At 44.6% G+C, this 24,222-nt stretch overlaps 1 protein-coding gene across 3 annotated transcripts; it reads left to right on the top strand.

Moving 5' to 3' along the window:
* Positions 1-23,074, top strand: ASRGL1 (asparaginase and isoaspartyl peptidase 1). Of its 3 annotated transcripts, none has more exons than XM_047878362.1 (7): positions 5-138; positions 1,259-1,459; positions 11,228-11,370; positions 12,207-12,364; positions 20,260-20,378; positions 20,999-21,130; positions 21,775-23,074. In XM_047878362.1, the coding sequence occupies exons 2-7, from the start codon at positions 1,270-1,272 to the stop codon at positions 21,978-21,980; spliced, it is 948 nt and encodes a 315-aa protein (XP_047734318.1). In that variant the 5' UTR covers positions 5-138; positions 1,259-1,269; the 3' UTR covers positions 21,981-23,074. The 3 variants fall into 3 exon arrangements, with proteins under 3 accessions (XP_047734320.1, XP_047734318.1, XP_047734319.1); XM_047878363.1 differs by having other exon boundaries at positions 7-138; positions 21,020-21,130; XM_047878364.1 differs by lacking the exons at positions 20,999-21,130; positions 21,775-23,074 and adding an exon at positions 18,418-18,794 and having other exon boundaries at positions 1-138.
* Positions 23,075-24,222: the final 1,148 nt, after the last annotated feature.

Below are 24,222 nucleotides of genomic sequence, written 5' to 3'. Positions count from 1 at the left end.
CCGTTGTGGCGGAGCGGTTGCGAACCCAGCGGTCTCCCGGAAGGGCTCGCGGAGGCGGTGGGCTGCGCAGGTTCGGAGGCCGGCCGGGCGGCTCGGCCCAGCCTGAAGCCCCTGCGTCCGCCGCCCGCGGTGTCCTCGGTAAGTCGACGGCCCTGCCGGAGACCGGGAAAGCCCCCTGCGCGGTGCCGGGGTCTGGGACGTGGCGGGTGGGACCGACGAGTTGGCACCACACGGGAATGTCAAGGCTAAGGGATTCCAATGAGATGTGGCGCATCTCTTTTGGGGGGGGGGCTGGGAGGACTGGGCCTCAGCAACGCGGTGTATCCCCTAGAAGTCCATGCCTGTAGCCCAGTTTGTCCCTACACGGCCTGGACCAGGGACGGCCCCGGGGAGCCTGGATGCTCAGTTTCGCTGGCAAGGGCATGCGCAGTTCACACCAGCGCACCTGCCCTAGGTCCGCAGCCCTCCAGACCTGTTAGATAGGGCCTGTCTTACCCCACCGGGAATTATCCTGAGGCCAGCGTTTCCTCCCGCTGCAGTAGTGATGAGGAGGTTGGAACTGTGGTTGCCCTCAGACCCTTTTTCTTTGAGGCCTGTTTGGCGATCATGGCTGCCAGCACTCTCCCAGTCCTAAGCTCTAACAGTCCCAAGATGGCTTCTGATATCCAGCAAGATTTGGCTGCTCTAGTAACTTTGCTCTGAAACTGGTTGGACCCTGACATCCCGGTGTCTTTCCCAGAGGCCCCACCTGTGTCCGGGGCTATCCCTACATGACCCACAGTGTGGTGCCTATCTGCAGATATGCAGGACTCACAGTCCTGGAAAAGGGACCATCCCAGGGGAAACCGAGACCGGAAAGAGCCCATTGGTAGGGCTGGAGCTCTGGCCCTGGAGGCTAGGCCCTGGCACAGGTCACAGGCTGGGGTTCTCCTGAGGCCAGATGGCAGCCGGTGGGAGGGGGTCCCAAAGCCCTGCCCAAAGCCTGAAGGTGTTGGAGGTGCGGGTTGGAGGGGAAGGGGGAGGGAGACCATGGGGCACTCTGGACTTTTTGTGTAAAGTTCAAAGCAAGTTGTCTCTGTCCCCCGCCCCCATCCCCCATTCTCTCCATGCAGGAAATTGCTTGAGGCTGTAAACCTTGCTTCCCTTCCAGGGGTAGAAACTGGACATAGTCTCCAGTTGAATCTCCCCCAGGAGATTACATCCAGGGTAGTTTTCTTGGGCCTGTTCAAAAAGACACTTTCATTTTCCTGATCCCTAGGATCTGTCAACATGAATCCCGTCATCGTGGTCCACGGTGGCGGAGCCAGTAATATCTCTAAGGACAGGAAAGAGCGGGTGCGTCAGGGCATCATCAGAGCTGCTACCGAGGGTTACAGAATCCTGAAGGACGGAGGGAGCGCAGTTGATGCTGTGGAAGGAGCTGTGACCGTCCTGGAAGATGATCCTGAGTTCAATGCAGGTAAACTTGCACTGCAGCTAGTAAATGATGCCAAATCAAGTTAATCTTCTCCCCCCTAAATACATCGAATCTAAAGTGTCAATCTAAGAAGCTTTTCAGTATAACTTCATATTTTAAGTTGACCAAGTTGCTTTAAGAATTTTTTAAATTCAGGGTTGCCTGGGTGGCTCAGTCAGTTGAGCGTCCAACTTCACTGAGGTCGTGGTCTCCAGGTTTGTGGGTTCCAGTGCCGCATCGGGCTCTGTGCTGACAACTCAGAGCCTGGAGCCTGCTTCAGATTCTGTGTCTGCCTCTCTCTCTGCCTCTCTCCCGCTCATACTCTGACTCTCTCTCTCAAAAATAAATAAACATACATACATACATAAAAGTAAAATAGAGAACCTGAAATCTAGGGATTAAAATACTTTGGGGGATGATACCCACCTGCCCAACATCTGTCAGAGAAAAGAATTTCAGGAAATCTGAACCAGTTAGTCATCAAATACTTCCTGAGTCTTGTTCATCCCCTTGCTTCTGCGCTCTTGAACACTTACACAAAATTTCTGAAGTCTGCCTGACCATAGAATGAGGCGTAAGTGCATCGTTATGGCTCTGTTGGTTGAGCCAGAATTTACTAGATGCTACTCCTTGCCAGCAAGAGGAGTGGCTTGCTGTTTCAGAGGGAGGCTTGTTAAATTACATACAGTTAGCAGTCAGGGCCCTCTGACTGACAGAACACCCACTTATTCACAAAGGACTTTGATTTGGAACAGGTCTTCTGGTCTCCCACCCTCTCTAAACTACCAGGATCAGTCATCTGCATGAACTGGGAAGTATGAATTCAGAATTGGAGTGGCTAGTTCTCATCTCTTTGCCCTGTACCAGAGCCTGCCATTCTAAGTGACTTGCTTCTACTGTCCCAGGTGTCTGCTCTGCAGCACATTAAGGGAAAAGAGAGTAGAATCATGCAATACGTGGCCTTTTGAGTCTGACAACATGTAGCTTTTTGAGTCTGGATTCTTCATTTAGCATAATGCGTTGGAGGGCCATCCGTGTTGACACAAGTACGAATAGTCCATCTGTTTTTACTGTTGAGTAGTATTCCATTGTATGGATATACCACAGTGTCAGTCATTCACCAGCTGAAGGACATGGTCGATTTGGGGCCATTACAAATCGCTATAAACAATTACATACAGGTTTTTGTGTGAATGTAAGTTTTTGTGTCTCTTGGGTTAATATTGAAGTTGGTCATGTGGCAAGTATATATTTAACTATTTGAAACTGCCAAACTGTTTTCCAGAGTGACTCCCACTTCCATTCCCACCAGCAGCGTATGAAGGCTCTAATGACTCCACATCCCCACGAGCACTTGGTATTGTCAGTATTTTTTATTTTAGCCATTGTCGTAGAGGTGTGGTGGGACCTCGTTCTGGTGGTAATTTCTGGCAAATGATGTTTATTTTAACATCTCTTCAAGTATTTTGTCAACTTCTCTATTGTGTTTTTTATTATTATTGAGTTTTAAGAGTTCTTTATATAGTCGAGATGCTGGCATTTTATTAGATACGTGATTTGCAAATATTTTCTTCCAGTCTGTGGCTCGTCTTTTCTTTCTCTTAGCAGTGTCTTTCAAAGAACAGAAGTTCCTTATTTTGTAGGAATCCCATTTTTTTTAATAATTTTTTTTAATGTTTATTTATTTTTGAGAGAGAGCGTGAGCAAGGGAGAGGCAGAGAGAGAGGGAGACACAGAATCCAAAGCAGACTCCAGACTGAGCTGTCAGCGCAGAGCCCGATGCAGGGCTCGAACCCACAAACTCCAAGATCGTGACTTGAGCCAAAGTTGGACACTCAACCAGTTGAGCCACCTACGCGCCCCTGGAGGAGTCCCATTTTTTAATGGATTGTGCTTTTTGTGTCATACCTTAAGAAATATCTGCCTAACCCAGGGTCACAAATGTTTTCTCTTACGTGTCTTCTAGCAATTCTATAGTTTTAGGTTTTATATTTAGGCCTCAGATCCATTTTTAATAATTTTTTGGCATAAGGTATGAGTTATATGTCAAGGTTGTTTCTGCATGATTGTTCCAGTACCAGTTGTTGAAAAATCAACCTTTCTCCATAGAATTGCCCTTCCTCCCTTGTCAAAATCAGTTGACTTTATATGTACGGGTCTACTGGTGGATTCTATTCTCTTGGTCTGTATGTGTAGCCTTTCACCAATACGACACTGTCTTGATAACTATAGTTTTATATTAAGTCTTAAAATCAGGTAGTAAGAGTCGTGTGTGTGTGTGTGTGTGTGTGAGAGAGAGAGAGAGAGAGAGAGAGAGAAAGAGAAAGAGATTGTTTTGACTATTCTAGTCCCTTTGTCTTTCCCACAAATTTGAGAATCACCTTGTCAAGTTTTTACCAAAAAAAAAAAAAAACTCTTGCTAGGATTTTCGGTAGGACTGTGTTGACTCTATAGATCAGTTTAGGACAAACTGACATCTTAACAAGACTGAGCCTTTCAATCCAATACTTCCAAACCACAGTATAAACTTCCATTTATTTAAATCTTTGATTTCTGTGGCGCCTGAGTGATTCAATCAGTTAAGCATCTGACTCTTGATTTCCGGTCAGGTCATGATCTAACACTTCGTGAGATCAAGCGCCGAGTCAGGCTCCATGCTGAGAGTGAGAACGCTCCTTGGGATTCTCTCTCCCTCTTTCTCTGCCCCCCTGCCCCACACTTTCATGCTGTCTCTCAAAGTAAATTAAACATTTAAAAAGTAAAAATAAAAAAAGTAAATCTTTTATTTCTTTCATCAGTGTTATGTAGTTTTTAGCATGCATATCTTACAAATGCTTTGTTAGATTTATACTTCTTCCATGTATTTTGGTGTTACTGTAAATGCTACTTTTTTTTTTTTTTTTTAAGAGAGAGAGAACATTCTAGTGGGGGAAAGGGGTAGAGGGTGAGAGAGAATCTCAGGCAGGGTCAGTGCTGTCAGTGCAGAGCCCCATGCAGATCTCATGAACTATGAGATCATGACCTGAGCCAAAATCAAGAGTCGGTTGGCCACTCAACTGCTCAACTGGCTGAACCACCCAGGTGCCCCTGTAAATGCTACTTTTTTTTTTTTTTTTTTTTTTTTTTTTTTTTTTTTTTTAAACGTTTATTTATTTTGGGGACAGAGAGAGACAGAGCATGAACAGGCAAGGGGCAGAGAGAGAGGGAGACACAGAATCGGAAACAGGCTCCAGGCTCCGAGCCATCAGCCCAGAGCCCGACGCGGGGCTCGAACTCACAGACCTGCGAGATCGTGACCTGGCCGAAGTCGGACGCTCAACCGACTGCGCCACCCAGGCGCCCCTAAATGCTACTTTTTAAGATTACAGTTAGCAGTATGTGTTGCTAATATATGAAAATACAGTTGAGTTTTTTTTCATACTTGCCATCTGTAGATTTTCTTCGGTGAGGTGTCTGTTAAGATCCTTGTCTGATTTTTTAATCAGGGTGTTTTCTTATTGAGTTTTAAGAGTTCTTTGTGTATTTTGGATAACAGGCCTTTATGAGGTGTGCCTTTTACAAATACTTTTTCCCAGTCTATGGCTTGTCTTCTCATTCTCTTGATAGTGTCCTTCATACGGCAGAAATTTTTTGTTTTAATGAAGTCCAGCTTAATTTCTTTCTTTCATGGATGGTGATTTTGGTGTGGTATCTAGAAAGCCAAACCCAAGGTCATCTAAACCTTCTCCTGTGTTATCTTCTAGGAGTTTTATAGTTCTGCATTTTACATTTAGATCTGTGACCCATTTTGAGTGGTTTTCGTGAAGGGTGTAAGGTCTATGTCTAGATTGGGCTTTTTTGCATATGAGTGCCCAGCACTATTGTTCAAAGACTTCTCTTTTTTGCTGCATTGGATTGCCTTTGTCTGAAGACTCTGAACCCAATTCCAGTGTGTATGAGTTTTCCCACACCAAGCACTTTTCCTACACCGGCTGGGTATCCTACAATTCAGCTCATTTCTGACACTGTCTACCTAGACATAGCATCAGATTCCACAGGTCAAGGGCTCAGTCCCACCAGACTGTGCTCCACTTCAGACGCCACCTATAAATTCAGGTTGTTCCTTGTGCTTCTGACCTACTGGCTATAAATTAGAGGTTCCCACGACCCCCTCCTTGGGTTCAGTCAGTTGCCAGAGAGGCTCACAGAACTCAAGAAACCAGTTTACTCATTAGATCACCAGTTTATTACAAAAGATACAAATCAAAAGCAAGATGAAGGGGTACAGAGACAGGTGCCCAACAAAGGAACTTCTGTCTCCTTGGAGTTTGGGGCCTGGCACAGTGGCACATGGAAGCATTCTGGTTCTAACCCGGAAACTGTTCAGACCATATCCTTTTGGGTTTTCATGCCAGCTCCATTACACAGACATGGTTAATTAAGTTCTTCGCCACTAGTGACTGATTGAACCTCTAGTCTTTCTCCCCTCCCTGGAAATCGGGGACTGGACTGAAAGTTCTAACCCTCCAGCTATGGTTGGTTCCCTTGGCAACCAGGCCCCCCCCCCCATCTTTAGAGGGTTTCCAAAAGTCACCTCATTAACATAAACTGAGTTATGGGTGAAAGCAGCTTGTCATGCGACAAGATATCCATTTCACCTTTGTGACACTGAAGTGATTTATGGGACTGAGGACGAAAGACCAAAAGTCGTAATAAAAGGTCCTCCCATTGCACTCAACCCCTAGGAAATTCCAAGGGTTTTGGGAGCTGAGAGCCGGGAACCATGGGCAAAGACCAAAACATGTGTTTGTTATAAATCACAATGTCACAATTCCTTTGTCACAGATCATTTTACCATATATGTATGTGGGTCTGTTTCTGGGCTCTCTGTTCTGGCCCATCGATCTATTTGTTCTTCACCAATACCACACTTTCTTGATTACCATTGCTTTATAGTAAATGTCATCTGCAAATAGAGACCGTTTTGTTTCTTCTTTTACAGGCTTTATGACTTTTATTTATTTTCCTTGCATATTCCTCTGGCTAGACCATCCAATATTAGGTTGAATAGGAGTGGTGAGAGCAAACATCCTGTGCTAGTCCCAATTTTAAGGGGAAAGTCTTTCACCATTAAATAGAACGTTGGTTGTAGGATTTTATGGATTCCCTTTATCAGGTTGGGGAGGTTTCCTTATTCTTAGTTTCCCAAGACTTTCTATCAGGTATGAATGTTGAAGCTTATCACATCCTCTTTCTCCATTATTGAAATGACCATATGGTTTTTCTTTTGTCTGTTGGTATGGTGGATATCGATTGATTGGTTTTCGAATTTTGAACCAGGCTTGCATCCCTAGGGTTAACACCCCTCTGTCACTATGTGTTATCTTTTTTATTTATTGCTTGATTAGATTTGATAGTGTTTTCTTAAGGATTTTGCATCTATGTTCCAGAAAGATAGTGATCTGTGGTTTTATTTTCTTCTAACATCCATCTGGCTTTGATAGGAGGGTAATGTTGGCTTCAAATGATGAATTGGAAAGTACCCCTCCTCTTCTGTTTTGCTTGAAGAGTTTGTATAAAATCAGTATTATTTCTTTGTAAAAGTTTGGTAGAATTTGCTAGTGAAGCCATCTGGGCCTGGAATTTCTTTTGGCTTTTTGTTTTGCTTTAATGGAAAGTTTTTTGCTAAGAAATCAATTTCTTCATTAGGTGTGGGACTATTCAAGTTATGTTGCTTCTTTGAGTTTTTTATGTTTTTCAAGGAATATTGCTATTTTGAATAAGATGTTGAATTTATAGGCTTAAGAGTTATTTGCAATATGTCTTTATTTTTTAATGTCTGTAAGGTTTGTAGAGAGGTCCTCTCTTTCATTCTTGATTATTTGAATTTCTGTCTTTTCTTCTTGGTCAGTCTAGCTAGAGTTTATCAAGTTTTTCTTTTGTTTTGTTTCTTTTTCAAAGAACAGTAGCTTGTGGTTTTAGGAGGGTTTGCAGATTTTGAATTGTTTTTTCTCTCATTCTTTTTCTCTTCGGAATTTAAATGATTTATCTCTGTTATTTCCTTTCTTCAGCTTACTTTGGAAATAATTTACTGTTCTCTTTAGATCATAACTTGAGACCAGTCTTTTCTAATACAAGCACTTAATGCTTTAAATTTTCCTGTAAGTCCTGCTTTGATTGCATCCTACAAGTTTTCACGTCTCTTCATTTTCATTCTGTTCAAAACATGTTATAATTTCCCTTGTGACTTCCTCGTTGAAGCATGGTTTATTTACAAGTGTGATAATTTCAATGTATTTGTGGATTTTCCAAATATCCTTCTCATTTTTATTTTAATTATGTGACAATCAAAGAACATATTTTGTGTGATTTACATTCTTTTGAACTTTGTAAGGTTTGGTTTTTGGCCCAGAATATGGTCTGTCTTGGTAAATATTCCATTTGCATTTATAAGAATATGTACTCTGCTATTGTTTATTGAAAGTTATATAAATTTCAGTAAGGTCAAGTTGGTTGATAACGTTATTTGAATCTTCTACACCTTGATTTTCTATTTCTGTTGATTCTTGAGAGAGGAATGAGGAGGTCTTTAATTGTAATTGTGGATTTCGCGATTTCTCTTCTTTGACTTCATCAGTTTTGCTTCATATGCTTAGAAATTGTTGTTAGATACACAGACTACTGTCTTCTGTGTGAACTGATCCCTTCATCACTATGTAATGTCATTATTATTTAACATTCCTTGTCCTAAAGTCTACTTTGCCTGATACTAATCTAGCTGCTCACACTTTCATTTAATTCGTTTGAGCATTGCATAGCTTTTTCTGTTCTTTTACTTTTAACCTATTTGTATCTTTATATTTAAAGTGGATTTTTTTCAGGAGGACATAGTTGTATCTTACCTTTTTATGCAATTTGACCATCTCTTCTTTTTATCAGGGGGTTTACACCATTTACATTTAATGTGATTATTGATACGATCAGGTATAAATCTGTCAATCTTGTTATTTGTTTTTTATTTGTCCAATCCATTCATTGTTCCTTTTTTTTCCTCTTCTGTCATCTTTTGGGACAATTGAGTGTTGTTTATGATTCTGTCTTCTTTTGTTGGCCTAGTAGCTAGACAGTTTTTTAAGGGTATTTTAGAGTTTATACTATACATCTCTCATTTGTCACAGTTTGCCTTCAAATAATATCATACTTCACGCATAATGTAAGAACCTTATAACAGCATACTTGTTTTCCCTCTGCTAGCCTTCGGGCCACTATTGTCATGTATTTTACTTCTGTGTATGTTATAAATTGCCTAATACGTTGTTATTATTTTTCCTTTAAATTGCTATATTTTAAAGATATTGTTAAAATAAAGGGGAGGGGCGCCTGGGTGGCGCAGTCGGTTAAGTGTCCGACTTCAGCCAGGTCACGATCTCGCGGTCCGTGAGTTCGAGCCCCGCGTCGGGCTCTGGGCTGATGGCTCAGAGCCTGGAGCCTGTTTCCGATTCTGTGTCTCCCTCTCTCTCTGCCCCTCCCCCGTTCATGCTCTGTCTCTCTCTGTCCCAAAAATAAATAAACGTTGAAAAAAATAAAATAAAATAAAGGGGAAAAAGTATTTCTGCTTATCCACATACTAGCCATTTGCACTGCTTTTCATTCCTTGGTGTGGATCATGACTGTTGTCCACTGTCCTTTTCCTTTTTCCTGAAAGACTTCCTTTAACATTTCCTGTATTGCACGTCTTCTACGGGTGAATTCTTTTAGCTGTCGTGTATCTGAAAAAGTCTTTGTTTTCAGTTTTTGAAAGATACTTTCACTAGGTACTAAATTCCAACTTGACAGGTTTTTTGGGCGGGGGGGGGTTGTTGTTTTTAATTTCAGGACTTTAAAGATGTTGCTCCACTGTCTTCTGGTTTGCATCATTTCTGACAAGAAATGTATTCTCATTCTCATCTTTTTCTCACTTCCTGACGTGTCTCGCTCTATCTACTTCTAAGATTTTCTATCTCCGGGCTCTTGGGTGGCTCAGTTGGTTAAGTGTCCAACCTTGGCTCAGGTCATGGTCTTGCCGTTTGTGAGTTCAAGCCCCATGTCAGGCTCTGTGCTGACAGCTCAGAGCCTGGAGCCTGCTTCAGATTCTGTGTCTCCCTCTCTCTCTCTGCCCCTCCCCTGCTCATGCTCTGTTTCTCTCTCTCTCTCTTTCTCAAAAATAAGTAAATATGAAAAAAAAAATTTTTTTTAAAGATTTTCTATCTGATTAGACCAAGATGTTTGATCATAATGTGCCTGCATGTAGTTTTCTTCATGTTTCTTTTGCTTGGAGTTTATTGAGCTTCTCAGATCTGTGAATTTACAGTATTAATCAAATTTGATATTTTTGTATATATTTTTTTTCTTAAATATTTTGTTGTCCCTCTGTCTCCCCTCTCCTTTTAGAGACTCCAATTATATACATAGAGTGGGTTGCTTGAAATTGTCCCCAAGCTCAGTGATCCTCTGTTTGGTGGGTTTTTATCTTTTCTTCTTTTTCATTTTGGATAGTTTCTATTGCTATCTCTTCATAGTCATTACTATTTTCTGCTGTTGTGTCTTACTTTGTTTTAATCCCATCCAGTGTATTTTCCACTTGAGACTTTTTTTAATTTTTTTTTTTTCAACGTTTATTTATTTTTGGGACAGAGAGAGACAGAGCATGAACGGGGGAGGGGCAGAGAGAGAGGGAGACACAGAATCGGAAACAGGCTCCAGGCTCTGAGCCATCAGCCCAGAGCCCGACGCGGGGCTCAAACTCCCGGACCGCGAGATCGTGACCTGGCTGAAGTCGGACGCTCAACCGACTGCGCCACCCAGGCGCCCCTTGAGACTTTTTTTTTCATCTCTAGAAGTTCTGTTTGGGTCCTTTTTATGTTTTCCTCCATGTCCTGGTACATATAGAATATAGTTATAACAACTGTTTTATTAACATCTTTGTCTACTAATTCTGTCATTTATGTCATTTGTGATCCATTACTATTAAGTGGGTTCTTTTTCCTCCCTATTATGGGTCATATTTTCTTATTTCCCTGTGTGCCTGGAAATTTCTTATTGGATACCAGACATTGTAAATTTTACCTTTTAGGTACTGGATAGTTTTACAATCCTTTAAATATTCTTGAGCTTTGTTCTTATCCCATTTTACAGATGAGGAAACAGGCACAAGAGGTTAAGCATAGCTAGACTCATAGGCATCATCTAGGCAAAAAAAAGTTGGAGAAAGCATGCTGGTGGTAAGGAGAAGAGCATGCACAAGAGCCCAGAGTAGTGAGAACTTACGATACTTTCAGGGAAACCTAGTGTTTCAGTAAAATGTAGCCAAGGAGGGGAGATAAAACCAGCAAAGGAGATCAGAGACCAGATCAGGGTTTCATCCTTTTTATTGTGTAGGTAATGGGGCACCAAGCCAGATTTGTGTTTTCAAACATGCTTCTCTGGCAGCAAGTAGAAGATGAATTGAAGTTGGCAGCTTAGGGACGCCTGGGTGGCTCAGTCGGTTGAGCATCCAACTTTGGCTCAGGTCATGATCTCATGGTTCATAAGTTCAAGCCACGTGTCAGGCTTGTTGCTGTCAGCACAGAGCCCACTTTGGATCCTCTGTCCCCTTCTCCCTCTGCCCCTTCCCTGTTTGTGCTCTCTCTCTCTCTCTCTCAAAAATAAAACATTTTAAAAAATAAAAAATAAACAAAGTCAGCAGCGTAGAAGAAACCTGGGAGTCATTTCTAAGTTCTTAATTATTGCTTTTCAACTTCTCTTTGGTTTTAGGTTGTGGATCTGTCTTGAATGTAAATGGTGATGTGGAAATGGATGCTAGTATCATGAATGGAAAAGACCTGTCTGCAGGAGCTGTCTCTGCAGTCCAGGGCATAGCAAATCCCATTAAACTTGCACGGCTTGTTATGGAAAAGGTATGTGACTAAAGCATCCTTTTTTGCAAGAAATTGCTACCGCCATACTTCAGTGACTAAATAGGACTTTTTAAGTACTTGAGTACTTCAGTGACTAAAATTTCCGGCTCTAGGGAAATGCTTGCAAGCACTGTTCTCCTAAAGTCATATAAAAGAACAGAAGCAATCTATTTAAATTTGTCAAATAAGCCAAGACTCCAACTCTGTTGACAGTGTAGTTTGACTAGTAATCCCTTGACAGTAATTACTGTTTTCATGTTGTCTTCCTGTATTTTCTTCAGTTTTCTCTCAATGCATATGACTTAACACATACAAACGGAACAGACCTTGTTTAATAGCATGTGTTAAATTGGGGCGCCTGGGTGGCTCAGTCAGTTAAGCGTCCGACTTTGGCTCAGGTCATGATCTCACAGTCCGTGAGTTCAAGCCCCGCGTCGGGCTCTTTGCTGACAGCTCAGGGCCTGGAGCCTGCTTCGGATTCTGTGTCTCCCTCTGTCTGCCCTTTCATTGCTTGCACTCTGTCTCTCACATTGTCTCAAAAATAAATAAACATTTTTTTAAAAAATTCAAAAACAAACAGCGTGTGTTAAATAAAAATGAATTCTGTTCTCTAAACTTAAGATCCTAGTAATATTCCATCATTTGGGGGTTTTTTTGAAAATACAAAATCTCGAGAGTGCCAGGCTGCTCAGCATTTGGAGAAGCAAGCCAGTGGAATTTGCACTTTTGAGGTTTTATACCCAGAGAGAACTAATTATAGCCATACAATTGAAGCAGTTAAGAAGATTTTAACTGTTTCAGAAATCTAACCATTTCCCATTTCTTTCTGGCTGAAGACAACTCATTGCTTTCTGACTGACCAAGGTGCAGCAAAATTTGCGACAGCCATGGGGATTCCCACAGTTCCTAAAGAGCAGCTGGTGACAGAGAGAAACATAAAACGCCTAGAGAAAGAGAAGCATGAGAAAGGTGCTCCAAAGCCAGACTGTGAAAAGTAAGTGTATCTGCGGCTCACAGTCTGGGGAGTTACTCGACTGTGGAAGTTTGACAAATCTCTGATTACCTACAGTTCTTAAACAAGTCAAGAATCACTTGGTAGTTTCAGTGTTTGTACAAAATAATTCATAGTACAGAGTGGAAACACTGCTCTTCTCTTAAACTTGACCTCATTTATTACTTCTGTGAATAACCACTCAAATTAGGCCGAGACTTCCTTCTCCAAGATGACTGAATGGAAGAGCGCCTTGTGTTAATGTGTTAACTACTGGATGCTTCTTGATCAGTCTGTTATTGAAAGCAGACCAGGCAGGCTCTCTATGATCTATCCTCTGAAGTTACTTAAACACTCTGTCCTAGTACAGAGAAATCAGGACAGCTCTTACAAGTTTCAATTAGTCGTATGTTCTGAATTACGGTTTTCTATATTAGATTTCAAAATCCCAAATAAAAGCCCCCTTATTCAAAGCAACATTTGAAAAGTAAAATTTGAATATGGCCTGGCAGTTTATAATGGGATATAATCTATTAACCCTGCATACTCTTTAAGATTTATCATTTTTAACCAGCGGTATACTTTAATATCGCCTAGGGAGCTTTTTCACAGTACGCACGTCTGGCCCACGTCCGCAAAGAATCTAACCTAAGAGGTCAGAAGTGAAGAGGCCAGGCAGGTGTGTTAGGAAAAAGTGTCCAGGTAATCCTGATGTGTCCCCAGCTTAAGAATCTGTTTTACACAATTGGCCATATATTGGTAGCTGTTGATAACCAAGTGTGTGGTTGTACGTCACAGGAATGGGGTTGCTTTCTTGATGGTTCGTGGGTGTTTTAATAGATGTTGCCACATTGCTTTCCAAAAATTCTGCAATAGCACACCTCTCCACCAGCCATCATCGCCCCTAGATATAAGCAGGAGAGACCCTGCCCCGGGTTCTACACTTCAGAGGACCCCCATGTCACAAATACACAAAACAGTTGGCTTATTACAGTCACCTGGGGCGCCTCTGTCACTCAGCAGTGGCCTGCATGACCCATAACCCTCGTCATCCACTCTTGTGATTAACACCATTCAGCCCCCAGGGAAATGCTTCTCTGCATCTTGCTCTGTGTCTTGGAACCAAAGAGCACCTAAATCTAAAGATTTGTGGACTGTGCCACTGCTGATATCAGAAATGGACACTGCTTCGGAGTGGGGGAAGAATGGAGCAGCAGAAGGACTTAGGTAAGAGAAAAAGACAAATTAATAACTTGTCAAATAAATTCTTAAGCAGCAAAGTATTGTTTCCCAATAGTGCCAGATATTCAGTTTCCTGCCTCCTTACATGTTTTATGCTGTGGTTCTGGCGGGATTCATGATTCATGAATTAGTACAATGTCTGTGAGACTCGCACATGAGGACTGATGGCCGTGACTCTTAAATTCGCGGGTATGTAGGCCTAGACCAGCACGGTCCAGTAGAAAGACAAGGGCTACATTTGTAGCCACATTAAAAATCCTAAAAAGAAACAGGTGAACTTAATATTGTTTAACCCAGTATATCCAAAGTACCATATCAGCATGTAATCAATATAAGAAATTATTTGAGATATTTTACATTCTTCTTTCATACTAAATCTTCAAAACCTGCCCCATATGTTACGCCTGCGGCCCATCTCGCTGGGGGCTGCCCACGCTTCCAGAGGCCAGGGGCACAGGTAGCTCGCACCTGCCGCATTGGACAGTGAGGGTCTGGACAGAACCTGCGTGAGGAACCAGCTCTTTATGTTGGCAGCTGAATGGACGCTGAATGTTAGAATTCGGAATGGTTTTATTTTTGTAATATGTTAACATTTTCAACATTTAAGTAGTTTTGTTTCAAAATCTTGTATTTGCTAAGGGTAATTCATGTCTGACTTTAATATTGATATTTACTATAAATAGATAATTTGGCATATTTCAAGATACACTTGAAAGTGTATCTGCAGTTCGTTTATATTGATTCAGTTTTATTTGCTCTTCATGTTTGATGAAAATACATCCTAATTTTGTACACTTTCAAGACAATCACATCTTTTTTAATCCCTAGACAATTGAAAATGCGTGTTAAGTCAAGATTTTGATACGAAAAAGAATACAAAAGTGGAACTCACAAAGGAAAACAAAAAGCTGAAAGGAAAAAAAAGGAAAACAATCTTCCAGGACACACTCCGTGTGCATTTTAAAAAACAAAACAGTAAAGTAAGCGGCCTCCTTCCAGGACAATCCACTGAAAGTTCATAAGCAGGACATTCCAGCTTCTTGGTTCAATGAAGATTTAATTACCCATCAAGACAGTGAAAATTAACGAGCATAGTATTCTTGCTACATCCTCAATTTGAGTAGTTCAGATGAAATCCCAGCAGTGTCACATTCTGGACTAAAGGAAGATGATGTCATTGCTCATCATGAAGATTCACACACCGAAAGGACGCAATTACTAGGATTGGAGGAAACAGGCAATAGATGAGAGCAGAAAAAGGAAAAGACGACACGGAACATGGATGTGAGGTTCTTGGAAGAGTAATACCGCGTGTCCAATATTTAGCGAGGGCGGATGATGCTTTGCATGGCACTCTGTCAGCACAGTGTTGACGGAACCCAGTAGAAAATTTCTGGGCTTGGTAAAAATTATTTCAAAAGTTGATAAAACACCGAACATGTAATTAAGACAAAAAAATAACAAAACTAATATGGTCACTGTCTAGGATAGAGCATTTAGACAGATTTTTTTTTTTTTTTTTTTTTTTTTTTAGTTTTTTTGTTTTTGTATTCTTGAGAGAGAGAGACAGAGCATGAGCGAGGGAGGGGCAGAGTGAGAGAGGGATACAGAATCCAAAGCAGGCTCCAGGCTCTGAGCTCAGACAGATTAATTTAATGGGTAATAAGAGATGAAATCAAATACATAAATTTTTTTTTAACAAAATACTCTGTTCAGCTAGAATGTACCATGGTCAGAAGACCTCTTGAGCAGCTAACATTTATTACATGTATCACTATGCTAGCCAGCGAAGAAAAACAAGTCAAAGTCAGTGGACATTTTATTGGCTTTATACCTGCTTTTTGAAGTAGGTGTTTTGGATTAAGAGAAGTGGAAAACTTTCCATCTTGGTCATGAATTTAAAAGACCGTCAAGGGGCACCAGGGTGGCTCTGTCAGTTAAGCATTGGACTTTTGCTCAGGTCATGATCTTACTGTTCGTGAGTTCGAGCCCCACGTCGGGCTCTGTGCTGACGGCTCAGAGCCTGGAGCCTGCTTCGGATTCTGTGTCTCCCTCTCTCTCTGCCCCTCCCCTGCTCACATTCTGTCTCTCTCTCTCTCTCTCTCTCTCTCTCTCTCTCTCTCTCTCAAGAACAAATTAACATTAAAAAAAAATTTTTTTTTAAAGACTGTCAAAAGCAAACCTGTGATAATGGAGTTAACATGGTTAGTAAATAAAAGATACCGTGAAGTTTGGCCAAGAATCCAGAAGTATTCCATGTGACAGGCTCACAGTTTAAATCTCTTTCTGGAAGGTGTGCCCCTGCTGTGCCGATAGCATCAATGTTGTGGGACAGGAGAGGGTCCGATCCGAGAATCACATTGATAAAAAGAGTTCAGTGAAACCACACAAGATCCTCAAGGAGAAAATTATGGACTTTGACAGTGAAATTAATTTTGAATTTGTGCTCTCTATTGTCACTTAGTAGGAACTGTTCATTTCTATTGATAAGCTTAATAAAACCTTTAAAAATCTTTTTGGCTACTTTATGTCTAAAAGGATTGAAAACGTGAAGTTTAGGGAAACAAAATCAAACTGGATGTGAAGTAAGCGAGAAAAATGACATTCCAATAAGAGGAAACCGAAAGAAGGAAGCAAAAATACTTGTGTGACTTGAAGGAGAAGATTCGTGTACAAATAACCCCCAGACCAGCTCCCATAGAGGCTGTTTTTCTGTTTATTACGTATCAGAGTATCATTTGAAGAGAGATTTGCATACAGTCAAAGAACATACTTGTGCTTTAAGATTTTGTGTAATACGCCGAAGATACTCTGCGTGGATCTAGATTCCTGTTTAAGGTGACAGGAACGACTACAGCAAGCGATTGCGATTTATTTGATCAGATTAAAATATTTAGTAGAATCTTCTGTTACAGCATTTTACCACATGCTGCCCTCGAGCATGTGAGCGTGCCAGTGCTCAGATCGGGAGGCGCTTCCAAATCCAAGGGTTGCTTGAGGAATTTTGTCGGTCATTCCAGCCGCTACTGCCTCAGCAGAGTGAAGCTTCGCCAAATTAAAATTACCTAAAAACCTGCTAAGAACTACACTGACTCAAAAAGATCTGTCTTATCTGGCAGTCGGTCAACAGAACAGAATGTTGTACGGACATACAGCTACAAGAGCAATGGCTTCCCAAACTGAAAGCAAAGCAGGAGAGCCAGTCTTGTGGAGTAGACACGCAATCACTTACCGGGGCGGTGTGTGTGTGTGTGTGTGTATGTGTGTGTGTGTGTGCGTGTGTGTGTGTGTGCGCGCGCGCACACATCTCTTTTTCCCATCATCCAGCCATCAACAGAGAACCCAGATGGGCACGATCATAATGAAATTAAGTCACCGCTGGTAGTTGGCCAACTTTCAGCCACACAAGAGCCATAGCTTTACAATATTTTTAAAAGCCTATGCATCGCTCTAAGAGAATAGAACGTATTTACAACTTCCCAGAAGTAAACATGGGGTATGGGCCTCCATTTGTATTTGTAATCTTGCCTCAACGTGGGTCCGCCACCAGCTGAGACCGGGACTGCCTCTCTTCCTCTGACATGAGAAGGGTAACCTTGTCACTTTAATTTTTTTTTATTTAGTAGGGTATTTGTAATGTTTATTCATCCATTTTTGAGAGAGTGAGTGACCGAGCACGAGCAGGGGAAGGTGAGAGAGAGAGGGAGACACAGAACCTGAAGCAGGCTCCAGCCTCTGAGCTGTCAGCACAGAGCCCCACGCGGGGCTCGAACCCACCAACTGTGAGATCATGACCTGAGCCAAAGTCGGATGCTCAACCGACTGAGCCACCCAGGCGCCCTAAACTTGTTGCTTTAATTTGCTGTTCCTAGACTAGTAACAAGTTTGAGCATTTGGCATTTGTCTGTGGTTCATTCGTTTCTGTGAATGTGCCTGTGTCCTGTGATCATTTTTTCTTCCTTGCCGTTGCGTCCCTCCTCCTCAGTGTTAAGGCTGTCTTCTCTGTTAAAAAAATGTTTCCAGGGGCGCCTGGGTGGCGCAGTCGGTTAAGCGTCCGACTTCAGCCAGGTCACGATCTCGCGGTCCGTGAGTTCGAGCCCCGCGTCGGGCTCTGGGCTGATGGCTCAGAGCCTGGAGCCTGTTTCCGATTCTGTGTCTCCCTCTCTCTCTGCCCCTCCCCCATTCATGCTCTGTCTCTCTCTGTCCCAAAGATAAATAAACGTTGAAAAAAAAAATTTTTTTTTTTTAAATAAAAAAATGTTTCCAGCCCAGCCTGCTTCTCCACACCACAGCACCACCCTCACACAGGCCACCGACTCTTCAAACCCCCTGACCAGTCTCTAGTTCCAGTCTCATCTCCCTCTGCCAACACACATTTGCTAGAATAATCGTGCTAAGAGAGACTTTGTGTACAAATGTGGCATACATACAGAGGTGCATAAATCTTTTTTAATAACTCATGTAATTTTTTAATTTTTTTTTTCTTTTTGAGAGAGAGAGTGCACGAGCCAGGGAGGGGCAGAGAGAGAGGGAGACACAGAATCCAAAGCAAGCTCCAGGCTCTGAGCTGACAGCAGAGAGCCCGACGCGGGGCTCACACCCACGAACTATGAGATCATGACCTGAGCCAAAGTCGGACACTTCACCGACTGAGCCACCAGGCACCCCAGACGTGCATAAATCTTATGTACCCCTAGTGAGTTTTCACAGGGTGGACACACCCATGCAATCGGCCCCCAGATCAGGAAACAGCACATTGCCATTCCTTTTCTTCATCGTCCGGTTTCTCAGATTCATCCATGTATTGTTTGCAGCTTTGCAGCGGCAGCTTACCGCCCCCCCACCCCCCGCCGGCATCATTCTGTTTCATGGCTGTGTCTCCACTCATTTACTCCACCTCTGCTGGACATTTGTGTCGTTTTCCATTTTCCATTACTACGAACAGTCCTGCTGCGAACATCTGGGTGTCCTCTTTTGGTGAACACCACATTTCTGCCAGATGACTGTAGAAATGCTGGAGCGTTGTTGCTAAGTCAGCTTCAGTGGATTCCACCGGATGGTTTTCCAAAGGGGTGTGGGCACCAGTTTACGTTTCCAGCAGGAATGACGGGGCATCCCAGCCCTGCACATCCTGGCCACACCTGGTACCAAGTCTTCCTCGTTTTAGCCACCCTGGTGGACGCGCGTCGTGGTAAGAATAGTATTTTTAAAGCTTAACTCCTCTTGTGACAAGATGAGCCTTGGCTCAAGTGCTCCAGTGTCTCCCCGCCTCTGAGTGAAAGCCCTGACGACGGCCTTTACGTAGGAGAACCATGGGATTTAGTATTCAAATTGGAACTTGATCTTGAGAGCGAAGGTGAAACAAGCAGGGACAAAAGGCATAAATCAGGACTGTCGTAAGTAACCGGGGTGCACGGTCACCCCGCCCATCAGAGCCTTCATGGTCTGGGTGCTGGCCGTCCCTCCTCACTCTCCCTCACTTTATTCTCTCCAGCCACAGTGCCCTCCAGATTCCATGAGTTTAGCAATCATGTTCCTGCTTCAGGAGCGTTCTCCCCAGCGATCGGCACAGCTTGCCCTCACCTCCTTCAGAGAGGCCCTGTGTTGAGGTGTCTCCATGCTTCTGGACTCGTGGTAGTTTTTACTGTCGTTCCATAAAGCAAATTTGTATTGCTCTGCTGCCCTCTGCCGCCCAAACGCAAGCTGCACAGGAGAAGGGACGTGGTCGATTCAGCTCCCTGCTGTGCCCGGCACTTTGTACCTCAAGTACAGTTCGTTATAGAACCTGGGTGGCAGGTATAGAGCTGTGATTGTACTGTATTATATTCTTCTCACTTTTTTACTTGAAAATGTATAATAAAACGTTAGAGAAAACAATAACCTATCTTGTCTTTGCAGCAAGTGCCATGAAAGAGGCAAAGTGGGGTCTGGCGGGCAGCATCAGCCTCACCTGGGAGGTTGTGAGAAATGCAGGGTCTTCGGTCCCGCCCTGTACCCACCAACTCGGGATCTCTGGCGTGGGCCCGGGGATCCAAGGGGTTTTTATGCACACTGAAGTTTGAGATGCGCCTTTTGTTTTGAGGGAGCATGCGCATGAGCAGGGGAGAAGGGCAGAGGGAGAGAGAGAGAATCCTGAGCAGGGGAGAAGGGCAGAGGGAGAGAGAGAGAGAGAGAGAGAGAGAGAGAGAGAGAGAATCCCAAGCAGGCTCCATGCTCAGCACAGAGCCAGATGAGGGGCTCGATCCCATGACCCTGGGATGATGACCTGAGCCGAAATCAAGAGTCAGACGCTCAATCGACTGAGCCACCCTGGTGCCCCAGCACCCAGTTGCTTTGTCCCCATTTTATAGGTGGGGAAAATGAGACCCAGAGAAGAAAACTTAGCAAGTAAGTCACAGCTAGAGGTCAGAGGTGCTGGGATCAGATGTGCTCTTGAAGCCGAGGTCTAGAAGAGTGTCTAGTAATCTACCCGACCTGCAGAATAAAAGGCAAACGGGCTTTCTTTGCCATTTCCGTGAGTCAGGAATATTGGGATCAAAGTGTGGCCCGTTTGCCATTAACCTCTAATGTGGGAATGTAAGTGCTGTTAAGTTACGTTGTTACCTGTGGGAGTGTTTCTCGTCTCAGCCTGTCACTTCTCTCTCTGTTTTTGGCAGAAACCTAGGAACCGTGGGCGCCGTGGCCTTGGACCGCAACGGAAACGTGGCCTACGCGACCTCGACGGGGGGCATCGTGAATAAAATGGTCGGCCGGGTTGGGGACACGCCATGCATAGGTGGGCCCCCCGATGGCTCTGCCCCTTCCCATCCACAGTCACCCACCTGGCTTTGGGGAGGACTTGGAGAGGGAGACGGGGGAGGCTCCAGTTGTTCCCCATGAGCCCCCGAGGGCCTCTTCCCTCTAGCCCCGTTTTCGGGATCTGCAGACTTCGTCCCAGAGGGTTACATACACGAACCCTCTTCCCAGGCCTGGGCTCAAATTAACAAACAGAAAAAGCTGAGAATTTCAGTGGGCAGTTACTGGATCTGAGTGGCATGAAAGCCACACACTGCTGCTCCAGCGACGTTACGAGTGGAAGTGTTTGCGTGGACGCCGAAGCACATGGCCTCATTCTGGAAGCGGGTGAGGGGCGGGGGTAGGCGTGGCTGTATATGCCTCGCCCTGCGCAGACTACCCGCGGTGCCCTCCGGGAGCTGTTCCATGAAGGGTCAGGCCTGCCCTCCCTCCCGGGGCTCCCTTCATCCCCCTGGTTTCAGGGTCATCACCTGGCGCTTTGTTCACACTAAAGCGTCACAGCTACTGATGTTTGTCCACACTTTGGCACTCTTTGGGATTTAGTATTTACGTAGCCTTAGACTTGATCTGTGTTTGACTTTCTTCACTGTTGCTGCTCAGTTTGTCACTTTTTTGGGGCAGGATCTGGAGGTTATGCTGACAATGACATTGGTGCCATTTCAACAACGGGGCACGGGGAGAGCATCCTGAAGGTGAATCTGGCCAGACTCACTCTCTTCCACGTAGAACAAGGTACATAGAACAAATGCATACTGTCTGAAGACGAGTGAACGGAAGGTCTTCGTAAATAGGAGGGAAAGTAGATGAAACCCTTTTTAATTTGCTTTAGATGTTCCTTTCAGGCTGTTACCTACTTTGACTTCTTCCCACCTTCTGTTAGGATTTGGAAAGAAGTGCATTTACAAAATTGTCTGAGTTGGGCATCTCGGGCAGTAGAGAGACTTTGAGCCTGGGTGTGGGAGAAAAGCAGGTCTGCTTAGGCTGATGTCAAGCTCTGCCTCAGTGCACAGAGGGTCTTTTACGGTGAGGACCCTTCTATGAAGCATTCACATAGAAATCGTTTGGGGGCACCTGGGTGGCTCAGTCGGTTGAGCATCCAACTCTTGATTTTGGCTCAGGTCATGAGCTGACAGCATGGAGCCCCCTTGGGATTCTCTCTCTCCCTCTGTCTCTGCCCCTCTCCCACTCGCACAGGCACATGCGCTCCCACACTCGCTCACTCGCACTCGTGATAAATAAGCACTTAAAAAAAAGAAAAAAGAAATCATTTGCCCAGAATCTTTGTTAACTCACTTTGGTTTTTCATGCTACAAATGATTTTCCCATCAGATTTCTTTTTATTGAAAGGTTGTTTCACAGCCTCTCCTTGTTTTCAGGAAAGACACTGGAAGAGGCTGCCAACATGTCGTTGGGTTATATGAAGTCAAAGCTGAAGGGTTTAGGCGGCGTCATCTTGGTCGGCAAAGCAGGAGACTGGGCAGTGAAGTGGACCTCTGCCTCCATGCCCTGGGCGGCCGCCAAGGACTGCCAGCTGCACTCTGGAATTGACCTTGATGAGACCAATGTCACTGACCTGCCCTAGGACCGTGAAGATTGTATTCTAGGTGCTGTCCTGAAGGGAAAGTCCAGCTTCCTGGTGTGGAGATTTAGCTTAATTAATTAGATCTAGAAATGGAAAATTCTGCAGTCTGTCACTGTTTTGTCGCCTTGATCAATGAGTATCTGAGTGTTTGGTTGAGGGGCAGATCCGAAAGTGCTCAGAGAAATCCCCCTATTAAGGTCAAAGTAAGACTAGTCCACATGACCAAGTCCTGAGTCTTTCTCCTGAATCGGCCCCAGCGTCTTAGGTTAGAAAGAAATGACATCATCCGATGTGACAGCAGCCGCCTGCGCACAGGGAGCGCTGTCTGGTAGTGGGAGACCCCCAGCAGAGCGGGGGGGGGGAGGGGGCCCAGACAGACACTCCCGGAGTTCCCACGGTTGCAGGCTCTCCACGGGACCCAGTGAAGGGCGAGGCGGGAAGGAAAGGACCCAGCGGCATATCTGAAAGTACACAGAAGCAGCAGAGCTCGTGGGCCAAGTCCCAGAGAACCGCAGAATGCTGTGGAATTCACTTTGAGTCAGAAGAATGTCAGGGGAAAGAACCTGGAAGAGGATAAACTGAGTTTTCTAAGAAAGTTCGGGTCTCCTCTGACTTACTAATGTAGACCTGTTTGCAGACACTTCAAAAGTGCCCCCTGGAGGTGAGGGGTCTTGGGGGGGGGGGGGGCTCTGCGGAGCTCCTGCCAGCCTGAGGGCCCTCCAGGACTCCCACAGGAGTCTGCCCACCTGGCATTTGCCACCAGCCTCCGCCTGCTGGAGCCCCTCCGGGTCCTCGTGCTGGGTAACAGGGCCCTGGACCTCCCCGCCTCGGCCATGACAGGGGCGCCCAGCCCGCAGGGCTGCACGGGGGCCTCCTGCGTCCTCGCACTGTCTGGTGGGCGTGTGCACAACGTGGTCAGCACAGGGAAAACAGTAATTTCCTCAGTGGAGGCTACTTCTGTTAATCTCTCTTTACACTGGAAACGGTATTTCTGCTGTGACAATTTTTTAGTCTTGTCAGGTCTTCTCTCTGGAAAGAAACTGCTTAACTTAAAATTCCATGTGCCACTAATAAAATCTATTTTGAAAGAATAACAGTGTGGTTAGGAGTCACTGTTGACAAAGACCAGAATGTCCATATTGGGCATGTTGGAGGGTGTTCAGAGGAAAGGAGCCTTTTCTGAACAGGTAAGGGAGAGACCCGACCGCCGCTCACGGGGATCAGCAGGGCTAATGATCAGCATTCTCACGGTTTGCCAGACAGCCGCCAGCTTCCAGCTCCCGGCCATGACCTTCAAGGACGGGCGGCCGCTCTGGGCCTCGGAGGCGGAGGTGGTGCGTGGAGGCAGCACTGAGTTGCATCCTGACTGGCCCCCACTGCCCAGGGGACCCTGGACAAGTTAACTGCTAGGAAAGTTTTCATCTACAAAATGGAGCATTCTAGGGGCGCCTGGGTGGCTCAGTCGGTTGAGCGACCGACTTCGGCTCAAGTCATGATGTCACAGTTCGTGAGTTTGAGCCCCACGTCAGGCTCTGCTGACAGTTCAGAGCCTGGAGTCTGTTTCAGATTCTGTGTCTCCCTCTCTTTGCCCCTCTCTTGCCTCTCTTTGCTCATTCTCTCTCTCTCTCTCTCTCTCTCTCAAAAACGAATAAACATTAAAAAACCTCAAAATGACGCTGTGGCGATGAGGATTTTTTGAGGGGGGCGGATTAGTTTGCTCCGGCCAACAGCCAAACAGCACAGGAGCTTACGCAGCAAAGTTATTTCTCACAGTTCTCTTAAGTCCAAGATCAAGGTGTCGGCAGGCTCAGTTTCTCCTGAGGTTTCTCCTGAGACCTCTCTTGGGCTCGCAGATGGCCGCCTTCTCACCGTGTCCTCACATGGTCTTTTCTCCATGCGCGTCTGTGGCCAACTTTCCTCTTCTGATGGGGACACCCAAGTCAGATGGGGTGAGGGCCTAACAGCCTCATCTTAACTCAGCCACCTCTTCAGAGGCCCTGCCTCCACATGCAGTCACATGCTCAAGTACTGGGTGTTAGGGCTTCCACTTAAAGGTTTTGAGGGGACACGATTCAGCCCACAAAGGAGACAAAGCAGAACTACATTAGGGATTGGAAAAGGAGAGAATGAAGAAGTGAGAGAGAAGGGAGGAGGAAGGGGTAGGGAGCAAGGCCAGCTGAAGGACCTCAGTCTGTGCTCATCAGTCCAGCCTTTCAAAAGGGGAGCGACCCTAGTTCAAACA

Source organism: Prionailurus viverrinus, chromosome D1 (genome assembly GCF_022837055.1).
Source record: "Prionailurus viverrinus isolate Anna chromosome D1, UM_Priviv_1.0, whole genome shotgun sequence".
Lineage (NCBI taxonomy): Eukaryota > Metazoa > Chordata > Mammalia > Carnivora > Felidae > Prionailurus > Prionailurus viverrinus.
Note: the sequence above shows the minus strand (reverse complement) of the source record. Positions and strands in the feature narration are given on the sequence as shown.